The sequence below is a fragment of the Protobothrops mucrosquamatus genome, unplaced genomic scaffold, assembly GCF_001527695.2.
Source record: "Protobothrops mucrosquamatus isolate PMUCROS unplaced genomic scaffold, P.Mucros_1.0 scaffold39, whole genome shotgun sequence".
Taxonomy (NCBI): domain Eukaryota; kingdom Metazoa; phylum Chordata; class Lepidosauria; order Squamata; family Viperidae; genus Protobothrops; species Protobothrops mucrosquamatus.
In genome coordinates, this window is record NW_015386421.1 from 1981528 (window position 1) to 1993465 (window position 11938).

General features: G+C 42.7%; 1 protein-coding gene across 1 annotated transcript; it reads right to left on the minus strand.

Annotated features, from left to right (window-relative positions):
• Positions 1-110: 110 nt before the first annotated feature.
• Positions 111-11137, minus strand: ARTN (artemin). The gene is made up of 6 exons (XM_015811301.2): positions 11060-11137; positions 8057-8177; positions 6818-6947; positions 2263-2353; positions 775-937; positions 111-559 (listed from the first exon to the last, which is right to left on the minus strand). Exons 1-6 carry the CDS (start codon positions 11135-11137, stop codon positions 141-143), a joined length of 1002 nt encoding a protein of 333 aa, XP_015666787.2. The 3' UTR covers positions 111-140.
• Between the last annotated feature and the right edge of the window lie 801 nt (positions 11138-11938).

Here is an 11938-nt window from a genome sequence, read left to right on the forward strand (position 1 = left end):
TGGGACTTGAACTCACAGTTTCCCACTTTCTAGCCTGGTGCCTTAACCACTGGACCAAATTGGCTGTCTATGACCTCTCTGTAGCATGAACAGGGATATGTCAATTCAAAGACCCCGTGAGCTCTGAACAGATAGCATGTTTAGCCCAGACAACTACATTCAGCTGCTGAAACTCTTTGCAGATCTTGCCAGACATTGTGCACATCCAGGAAAGAGAGGTTCTCATACAGGATGGGTCGGCAGCAGGGTTGAGAAATGTGATCATTATGCTTAGGAACAATGATACCTTCCTGTACAAGGTGATTCAGGACTTCGTGATAGTCATTGCGGGCAAGCTTGCATGTCCCGCTGCAATATCTGAATAGAACAACCTCCTCAGAATCATAGCCAAGCCCCAGATCCCGCACGTTGATTGGATGGCTACGTAAGCGACAACCGCGGTTACGACCACCACCTCCAGTCCTTCTGGAGCTTCTCCTGATACTGCTTGAGCCTGATGGGGAACGCTCAGCCCTGAGAAGTTCTGATGTGCTCAGGTCTTGCATGGTCATGTTTTTCCCTGAAAGAAAAAGGGAGAGGGGTCTTAATTCTTCCTCCCAAGAATAATATGGGATGAGTGTTCCTAAGACAAGAAAAAGGGCATCGATCTTGAAGAAAATACATTCTTCAACCCATATGATCATCTGGGAAAAATCCAATTGGCTTGGATCAAGAATTCATATGAAGCACCCGGCTCCCCAAGCCATTTGCCCTGGACAAATGCCAGGTCCCTACCATGCCAGTGATTCCTCACAGCCAGAGACGGTGTTTCCATGCTGTTTTCCTCCATAGAGGCAGAGCTGACAGAGCCCATGCTTCCCGAAACTGTCTCCAAACTTGCCATGACTGTCCCAGCAAACAGTGATAGTATAGTTAAGATACTCCACAAACGCTGCTCCTAAGATAAGACAGGAGTAAACATGCTGATTAGGATACAAATAAAGTGGAAGATAAGAAAGTAAGATCTGCTAAATGCAGGGATATTTTACATATGATGATCCTCCCACATGACATCATAGGGTGGCTGTGGTCAGGATGGCCTTTGCCCAGCTCCACTGGGTGCATCAACTATGGGCCAATGTGAACTGGGAAGCTGTGATCATTACCCAGCTGGACTACTGCAAGTGCACTCTACCAAGGGTTACCTTTAAAGACCACTTTGCAAATCAGTTGGTACAAAACGCTGCAGCTTGCTTCTTATTTGGCACCAGTGGCCAGGAGGATAAAATATCTATGATGCAAGCCTTGCATTGGCTCCCAACAGGTTTTCAGGTACAATTTGAAATCCTAGTTTTGACCAATAAACTATATATGGCGTGGCACTAAGATGCCTTTAGAACCACTACCTCCAGCTAAAATAAAACTATAACACGCACATCCCAGGAGAAATTGCTTGTGATCTCCTACTTATATGAAGTTGGGTGACGGCCTAAGGCCGTGAAAAGATAGTTATCCATCATAGCCCCCATGCTATGGAGCAAATTTTCCTTTCAAGTTTGACTTGCTCTAATACTGATGGCGTTACAGAATCAAGTTAAGACAAAGCTCTTCTCGAGCCTTTTTTTAAAAAAACGGAACAGTTAAAATGATACCATCTTTTGAATTTGCTTTTTGCGTGTTGTTCCATTTATAGCCTGCCTTGTTGGTTATCTTTGAATTTTAATTATTCCTTTTGCACCATGTCTATTTTGTTTCTTACCACGGACGGTTGTTATATTATTGAGAATCTTATGAATAGGGGAATATAGAATTGAAATACAGTAAATACATTTCTTCTGTGGTGCAAAATACTGTATGTGTCAAATGATCATAGGTAAACATCAGAATGAAAAGAAATCTTTTTCACTTCAAGCATATCCAGTGAGAAACCATGCAAATTCATCACACAAATACAGAGGCCCATCTGAATTCATCACACAAATCACTATGTGGCAGGGTATATATTTTGGACTATGTAGAAATGATATGTATATTAAAAATTGCCATTTCAAGTGTGAAATTCGGAGCTTTGTCTGCCAGAAATGGAGCATTAAGTTAACCAAAGAAACCAAAACAGCTGGCCCAATATACTGAAAACCAAAGTGGAGTGAAAGTAAGGAGAAGCTCTTCCATCTTTCATAAATCGAATTGACGTCTTTCATAAACAAAGCCTCTGTAACTTTCCACTGTTTCTGGAACTAAAGCCCTGATGTCAAGAACATTCCTTGGCATTGACTAACTCACCCTGAATCGTGCTTGTTGGATAGGCAAACTCCTGCAGGCAGAGGGAGGTCTGTCTAATCTGTTCCTTGACCCGTCAACTCTCCACTCCATCCTACCTAAAATACAAAGACACAGCTCAGGAACCCAGTTCCATTTCTCTGAATGTGAAGACTAGTTTTCACTCTTGCAAGCTTCTGGTCCAGTGATGGCCCCTGCCTGCTATACCTCTATGAGATCACAAAAATCTTTCAATAAATGTATCAATGTATGGAACGAACTACCCCCAGAGATCCGGGTGATTCCGGATCTCCCCTCCTTCCGCCGTGCCCTCAAGACATGGCTATTTAAGCTAGCAGGTCTGGCCTAAGGGATATTTTAATTTGGTTTTTAAAACAATTTTAAAAAGAAAAGGCCAATTAATATTTCGTTTTAATTACATTTTAAATTTAGTATTTATTGTATTATGTATCTGTTTTAAATGGCTGTAAGCCGCCCTGAGTCCGTTGGGAGAAGGGCGGGGTAGAAATTAAATAAATAAATAAATAAATAAATAAATAAATAAATAAATAAATAAATAAATCCAGTTAAATAAAGGTGCTGAAGAAGCTCCTAACAAGGTACATTTTTGTTTGTGACTGGCCTGGCAAAGATATATATTGCAATTTTTTTTATTAAGTCTCCTTGTGATTGGTCTGTTACATTAATAGAATGTCATATGGGTATTTCCATGGTTCCATCCCACAGTATCTGTAACTGCCAGTAAATTTTTAAAAAGCAAATCCTCTAACGTTCGCTAAGAATAGCAATACCCAAATTAAACATAGGTTTTGCAACAGAATACAAACATTGTTGTTCACTGCATTGTGTTATTCCCAGCCGCATCCAAAAATATTCCGTGAAATAATCATAGATCCTCCCTGTATTGGAGAATAGTAACCTCTGAGGTATCTGTCAGGTTCACACTCATGACAGAATACCTATAAATATTTGTATATTTAAAAGTGCTACACCTAGACTTGGAACAGAATATGCTCATAGAAAAGTCTTACATGAAAATTTTCCACATGAGGAACTACTGTGGCTTGGATAATCTCAGCAGTCCACTTTCCTTAAAAACAGTTCTATCTATCTTTGAAGTTTCATCTGCACCAATTTGGGTTTATAAACTAAGGGCGCAAGAATGGAATCTGGGAGCAATATCTCCAATGGTTCCTTTTATCGCCCTTGGAATGCCCAAAGTAGGCGACCTTTTTCATTTTGGGGATTTTTTAAGGGCAAAATGGGAGCCCTAAGACCTGCAAATATTTAAATATTTATTTCACCCATTAAAACACTTGATACGCCACCAAAATAGGCTTGGATCACCTACTTTTGAAAAGCCAAGTCTGGTGCAGACTTTGAACTCATAGAAATGTCTTTAAGCAATTTAATTGTTTTAAGCTCTTCAGAGCAGAGGTCTATTTTTTTTCCTGCAATGGGCATACAGAAATGAGATAAATACAGGGCTTTTTTTCTCATAGAACGCCCAGAACGGAGTTCCAGCACCTTTTTTGGATGGAACCTTGTAGGGTAGGCAAGGCAAGTTGTATGGCGTGTGTGAGTTCCGGCACCTTTTTTTTTTTTAAGAAAAAAAGCACTGGATAAATATAATTACATACAAAAATATGCCAAACAAAGAAATGAATCTGATTCATCACCATTCAACACACTTTTGTGTCCAACTGTATTGTAATCTGATTTTTTAGTTTTTACTTTCAGCTATTTTTACCCAACCAATACTCATGGATACTTTTTTTATGTTTGCACTGTTTCCATCAGACCCTTTCCAGCTGCCTATTAAAAATGTATCATGCTATTGGCTCTACCAAGTTGAATGAAGCACTAGGAGCTTCAGTGGAATCCTCCTGCCCTTACACCATCTTCTGTCCTACTAATTTACAAAGAGCAACTCTTTGGAGAACGGAATGGAGAGAGGGAGAGTTCACAAAGAGTCATGCGTAGAAGCTGGAACTAACAAAAATGATAAATTTTTGTGTCACGTCCTGATTTAATTTTAGACACTTTGGGCAAGTGGATATGTGCCCCTAGCTGGACAAGATTTCTCTTCCTACATTGCAAGGGTGGGAAGCCTCCTGAACAATCACTCCCAAGATCCCTCACCAATGGTATTCTGGCCAAGACTTTTGGGAGTATCAGATCAGATATTTGGGATCCTATCTTGAGTTTGTAGAAGGTTTGTATTTTTCTCAGACTCCCACAAGGTGGCAACACAAAACCAGTTTTCCCCCCCACTACTTTCTTTGCCCACACAGGAAGAGTTCCTTCTCACTATTTCCCAAGGACTGACAGAGTTCCTAGACCTGACTTTTCAGAAAAGGATACAGAGAGGAGTCCAAATTCTTTCAGAAACCATGAAGCACAGGTCAACCCTGAGCTACATATATTCTCGTTTATTGGAAAGACACATTAACAGCTTGGAATGCCTTTATATTTTTTTGAGGATAACTACAGATAAAGCCACTCTCTGAAGAACAAGCACTCCAACCCTTTCTAAGTTATTTGGATGTTTCTTGAAATCTGCCATGAACTATGCAAGGAAAGTAACATATTTTCAGAAACACCCAGTAAATATGGTCTATTTAATTGTTCTTCTTTCACCTTTCATGTAGGGCCACAGTCAGGTTTCTTTTACCTGCCATTCAGATACGATAAAATAAAGTTTTGTCATTTTCAATCCCAGCCATACCAAAATGAATACATTGCTGACATCTGCTTCCACATCTTGTAAATTGATACAGAAACCATCAGCTTCCAGCAATAAATTCAGATGTTTTGGATAATGACACTTTTCCTTTCCCAAGACCTTTGAATGGGAAAGCTATGCCTTCATCTAGTATTATGGCAAAGCTGTTAGGCCTTAATTTTACTTATCTGCAAAAAAAAGTTGGAACCAGGGCAGATATGAGAGAAAAGCAACATGCATAGATAGCTGGGCCTGTTCATTTAAGAGTTTGCTGCAAACCTGACTGGAAAGACCTAAATAGCCCCTTAGGTTCATTCCTAAGAGTTGACACTTAGCATGCTAACACATGCAAAGACAATGTCAGGTAGCTCCTGCTCCGTAATTTGTGTCATTAACTGGTTATTTCACTGCATTCATTCATGAGAAATGTTTAGAATGGGTTTTGCAAAAAATCAGATTTTTTTTTTCACAGGCAATTTAGCAAACAGGTCAAACAATGGATAATAAAGAAGAACATACTTGTCAACTGCCGACAGTCTGAATGGCTATTTCTGAGTGACTTCAAAACAGTTTACCAACAAGATGCCTCAAGTTCCACTTGGATTTTGGTGTACTAGAGCAAAAGAAGAAGAAAATTCTCCTGTTGGATGCCTAGAAATATCAGAACAAACTGAAGTGTTCACATTAAGGCGGCCTGTTGCCGAACTATAGGAATTGTTGAAGGAAGCTCATCTGATGTTTACTTTCCAAAACAAAAGGGATGTTGGCAACAAAGAATTTTTAATCTGGTAGATTGCCAATGTATTCACCATGCAGCACAAACTGCTCACCTTTAGAAAGCATCAGTGATATATCCTATACCGTCTATAATATCTCTAGTGGCTAGAAACACAAGACAATGTCATAAAATTAGAGATACCAATCTAGAGACAAGTGAAGATGGAGCAAGCAACCTTTTATGAACCCCCCCCCCCACACACAGTAGCAATAGACATGTGAGCAAGTAGACAGGCAGGAACTGCATCAAAAGTTGCAACCTTATGTTCACCTCAACTGCAAGTAATCAGCAGAGATGAGCCTCTAAAATCAGTATTAGAGAGGAAATGAAACATGGGCCAGACTGATGGTAGGAATTGGGCAAGGGGCAGAATATACAGTGTAATCACTGGCACATTTACTTTTAAGAAAATATGTAAGAAGAAGTATTTATGAATTGCACTCTAGGTATCAATAAATGGGTAGAACTTCTAGACACTCTTTCTTTTGGATCCTAGTAGAGCACAAAGGACAAATTAAAAACCTTCCAGCCTGATTGATCTGGCCTGAAAGCCTCAACAGAAATAGAGAGGACCCTTAAGCAGTTTCCTGGGCATCGGGAAAGGAAAAGGCCACCCATGAGGTGGGATCAAGGACAAGACCGGGAACCTTTTTCACACAGACTGCCCCTCTTTCCAGCCACCCACCAGCCACCCCCCCCACCCCATTCCCCCCCCCTCCCGTTGATTCCCTGCTTCCCTGCCTGGACAACTAGGACTTTTTGGAAGCCACGGGGCAGACCGGATCGGAGCTAGAAGACCGGGATCGAGGCACCCTGGGGAGTGAGCAGGGGCTCTGAAGCACTCTCTGGAGAATACATGCGCTTTTATGCACGGGTCTGTGGGAGGCAACAACATTGCTCCTCCTCCCTACACCCTAAGATCTTCCAAAGTAGATCTGCTTACACAAATACAGTCGCCCGCCACCCGCATTTGCCCCGCTCCCTCCTCCCCCAACACCCCCTCCCTTCCGCCGGTTTGGAAGGCGCTCACACACTTTCCAGCCCGCCCCACTCACCGTGCGCTCCGTCTCGGCAGATCGGGCGCCTTCTGTTGCGCGCGGCTCTCAGGGGACCATGCTCCGAGAATCCGGGCCGTGAAGCGCCGCCTTCTGGGTACCGGCCCTTCCTGGGCATCGAATTCGCTCCCTGCAGCGGAGAGATACAGTCGCCGTGGGCCAGGTTAACCCGCGCGAGATGTCCTCGCTAGAACAGCTACGGAGGGGGACCCTCAACTCTTTCAGGCGGACAGAGATTGTGCCTCTCCCCGATTTGGGTCGGAGCCCAGAGCGGACAGGCGCGCAGGCACGCACAGCAACAAGCTTCCCCGCTAGGGACTCAGCGCCGGCCCGCTCGTTCCCTTACCTCCCGGCGGCGGCGGCGGCGGCGGCGGCTCCACGGCACCTCCTGCGTTCAGCCGGCCCCGGGGGCCATGGCCGGGTTTCCCCCGGGAACCGTTCCACTAAGTATCCGACCTTCGCGTCGCCAGCATGGCCAGCAGGTGCCCGGCGCGCTCAGCGCCCTCCTGTGGGGAGAGTTCGGGTTAAAGCGACGGAGGTCCCGGACAGAAGCGGCAGGGCGGCCCCGATCCAAGGGCTTCCCATCCACACCGGCCCGCGCTCAACCCGCGCAGCAAGAAAATCCGCCAAGGGGACGCGCAGCCTGCAGGACTCGGACTCGTGACCGGCAGAACTCCAGTCCAGGCGGCCTCTGGGAGGGAGAAAAGGACCGGCTCCATCTCAGCGCCTAGCTGAGTCTGGTGTCAAATTCCAGGCTCAGCTGTCATCTGATCCCCAGAGCGGGGCGGAGCGGGTGAGTCCCGACGAAGAGAGACAGAGACAGAGAGAGATCCACGGAAAGGATGGGGCAGGAGCCCCCCGCCATCCCCTTCTCCTTGGGGCCAAGGGAATTCAGAAGCAGACGTCGCCGATTGACACCTCCTGTGCGCCGAGTGCTTGGGCGTCTTGTATAGTCGGGCAGTTTTACACTGGAAACGACGGGAGCCCCCTGGAAGCTCACAGGAAATGAGGATGCTGACGGTGCCATTTGGCAGGACTGAGTTTCATTGAGCTAAAACCCAGCACAAATCAGGCTCAAATAAATTAAGGAAAGGAAGGAAGGAAGGAAGGAAGGAAGGAAGGAAGGAAGGAAGGAAGGAAGGAGCTTTGTTTTCTAATGGCCTTTTTGGTCCTAATACTCACCTCACTGAGCCCTGCTTCACCAGAAGAAGAACACATGTGCAAGTAAACAGAAGTTACACACTTGCTGGGTGATCACAGTAGCAGAAATTATCTTTGTCCATTCATTGTCTTGGGCAAACCTAAAGGCACCAGTCTTGACAATCTTTTTGTCCAAAGAGGAGAGAGTGATTAGGAAGATCTTCACAAGAAGAGGGGAAAAAAGGTAAATGAATAGAAACAGTGGTTGTTTCTGCTGCAGTCTTTTAGCGGAGATATAAAGTAGCACAGCAATAATGAACAGGAGTCAAATATGGAAAAGCAAGGACATCAGCTTGGCAACCAAATGTAGGTTAATTCATTGTGTCCCCCATAGCTACCTATGGTAATGAAATTTGCACCTTAAAAAAAGCGAGACGGGATGGTATTATAAGTATGCATTAATAGTTATATAACTAAAATGTGTAATGTTAGAATTGAAATGTATGTATGTTAATGCATTTTATGTTTGAAAGATGTATAATTTTTTCTATTTTAAAAATTAAAATTTTCAAAAAAAAAAAAAAAAAGCGAGACAGGAAGAAAAATTGACTTGTTTGAGTTATGGAGCTGGAAAGGCTCTTGCGTATTCCTTGGACAGCAAAGGGGGACTACCAAGCAAGTATTGGAGCGCATGACACTAGATGTATCAAGCGAAGGCAAAATCGCGAAGCTGTGCCTCACTTTGGCCATGTAATGCAAGGAAATTCACTGGGAAAAGCAATTACACTTGGAAGAATTAGTGGTAAAAGGAAACCAGGCCATCAAAGAACACAGTAGTTGGAACCACCAGCCAGAGCACTGAAAAACTCAAAAAATAGTGCAAGATTGGAAGAAGCGGAGAGACCTCGCCCACAGAATTGCCAAGAGTCAGACTCAGCTGAATGGATAACATCATCACCAAATATCACAGGTTCACTGATAAACTCTCAGCAGCAATTCTCAGACACTAGCTTGATAGGCTTGAACAAAACTCACAGACCTGATCTTGGTTGAAGATTCTTAGACATACAGTATGATATAGCACAGTGTTTTTCAAGCTTGGCAACTTTCAGATGTATGGGCTTCAACTCCCAGAATGCTCCAGTTGGCATGCCACCAGGAGAATTCTGGGAATTGAAGCCCACACATCTTAAAGTTGCCAAGATTGAAAAACATTGATAGCACAAATAAATAGGAAATTTTATTGGATTCTTGGTTGAAGGTACTTAAATAATTGATTGGCTTTTTTTAGCCTGAAAATGCAGTCCATTTTTAACTCACTGTAGTTTAATTCCACTGTTTTTTCCTGCCACCCTTCCCACAGTTCTGCCTTGCACATTTTGGTCTTGAAGCTGAGGTTTTATTCGTTGTTGACATAACTGACATTTCTTGACAGAAACTCTGGCTGCCAGTTTGACTCCCAGACTGTTGCTCAGAATTCCCAGCAGTTGTTGCTCCTCTGAAAGTTCTGGTAACTTAGCAGCTGGCAAAATGGACTAATTCCTTGCACTATTCTTGATTCATATGATTATGGATGCGTTTGCCTCTAACAAGGTGTCATGTTGTGTTGTTGATGCTACTCTTCCATCCTCTACATTTCCTTGTCAGAACCTCTGCAGTTCTTGTTTTCAGGTTCTCAGAGGTAGAAGGCAAAGACATCTGATAAAAATTGGGAAATTGTACATAATTACGCCACAGTGCAATCCTGGCGTTTTGTATTTGCATCCTGGTGTTGGACATGATATATTTCAACATCTTGGCACACGTTTGGTCATTTATTCCTCCTCATCCTCCTTGGAGATGTCTATTGTTTAGGAAATTCTGTCTTTAGGGAATTCTGTGTTTAGGAAATTCTTACAAATAACTGAGACTAGGTGGAGGCCACCCTGGGCCACTTGCATCTATTCCTATCCATTCCAAGTTCTCTCATTTACCTGGCTTTTTTCTAGAGTAGGATGAATATAAAGTAATTATTTCACTTTAATTTTAGAATGACTTAGAAAACTTGTCTTTTACCAGTGACTTGTACCAGTGACCTTTCCAGGATAGAAAGATATATCCAGGTTGTATCATGTCCATATCATGGGCAATCATACACTTCACATCTCCCTGCTACCACTCCAGGTCGGTGCTGCTGGAAAATGTCAGCACAATCTCAGAATGTTTTTCAGTCTTGGGGGAATTTAAAGGTAGGAATGGTAGCAAATTGTGTCCCAGAGGCTACCCACTCCATTCCCACTTGGAACCACATCCATAAATAACCTCTCTACCCAAAGTCCAGAAATTTCAGCTCTACACCTCCTGCAAATTCATTACATCACTATCTGGCCTCCTGCAGCTTTCAGAAGGCCAGAAACTGACTCTCTCAGAAGTATCTATTATGCCGTACTTTAATATTTAAAATTGAGCGGCAATAACTTTCCACCAATTTGGTCAGATCCTTCCCTGTTCATTTCTGGAAAGAGCAGGAACAGAATATGAAACTTAATGCCTACAAAACCTGCCATTCTAGCCTTCTTGGCTATAATTCCTGGCTCAGAACTGAGTGGCAAAGGTGACTCTTTGCTAGATGTCACCCGTAGAATTCCCCAGATGATTGACAACTTCCTTCCCTACACCAGGTACATCGTCAGTCCCACGTAGTGGCTGAGATATATTAATCAGCTTATGGACAAAAGCTCAGTTCTTACTTCAAGTCATCTATTTTGTTTTGTTTTTCTATTGTAGTTAATAACTGAGATGGCTCAACAGAACTTTTCTTGGACTTCAAATAGCTTTTTCCTGGGAGGCCTTGGAAAGGGATTGTGCCCCTTTATTTTCCCAGGTTCCCTGACTTCAGACAGCTTTGGAGCATGAATTGATGTCTCATATCTCCTGCCTCTCCTTCCCTAATTGCTGTTGCATGTAAACTCCCCCCATTTCATTTCTGATGGCTACATTTGCTCTCAGTTGCTCTCTCTTACCTCTATTTACTTTTTCTAAATGGGGTGCAGGATCAAAACCAGTATAGCTTGATCAATTGCCAATCCAAATTGGAGGTGTGTGTGTGATATTTAATAATACTTTGCTCTGATGATGTGCTGGATGCTCATTAGTGCTTTCCCGCTGGATGGCCAATGAGTCTGTGCTATGCTCCTGCATCTAGCCCTTCCTCTTCAGCCTAGTCAGCTATATATAGGTAAAGCATTATTTACTCTTAGCCACAGAGGAACTCATCCCTGAGCACAGTTGCTTAAATCTATTAGGATTATCCTGTATGACAGCTCCTTTTTATTAAAGTGTAGCCACTGTTCTTTAGCTCACACCTGTATGAAATACATTTAGTGCTATCATTCCAGGTGGGATAACCTGTGTAGAGAACCAGCATCAGATCGAGCACTAACAAAAATATTGTACTAAATGGATTTCTGGTCTCATCCAGCAATAAGAAATGAACTCTTTCATAGATTGAAGCATCAGGATAAGTCACTTGTTTCCTATGATAATGAAAAACTTAAAGCACAGGAATTCTGGTATTTTTACTGATAGTCTTCTAGTTTTAGTTTCATCTTGATCATAAAAATAATTGCTGCATAATCTATGTTTGTGTGTGTGTGTGTGTGTATAATATAAGGACTAAAGAATTAGTACTAGGGAAAACAACAATTTACAACTATAGGCATGCTACTATTAATTTAACCTGCTTTAAACACATTTAAGTTATTTATTAAAAGTTAATTTGCTTCTTGGTTTTAATGTTAAGAGTGTCTGTGCCATTATGTCACATGTATATACACATACACCCAAACATTTCCCACTGAACATTTGGTACTTCTTCCCACCCCCCTCAACTGTTTCAATTCAAGAGGACTATTTTAAGCAACTATAACTTGTGCCTGAATTTTCTTATTTGCATTTTTCTTCTCCATCCCTTCTTCCTTTTGGGTAATGTTTGCACTGCCT

Bases quoted from the DNA above. Each gene is read 5' to 3' on its own strand.
- ARTN (XM_015811301.2), bottom strand. From the start codon at position 11,137: ATGCAGGAGCATAGCACAGACTCATTGGCCATCCAGCGGGAAAGCACT. The intron at 8,178-11,059 runs GTATTATTAAAT...CTTCTTGTGAAG, and splicing joins CAGCACATCATCAGAGCAAA to ATCTTCCTAATCACTCTCTC. The intron at 560-774 runs GTAGGGACCTGG...TTTTTCTTTCAG, and splicing joins TGTGAGGAATCACTGGCATG to GGAAAAACATGACCATGCAA.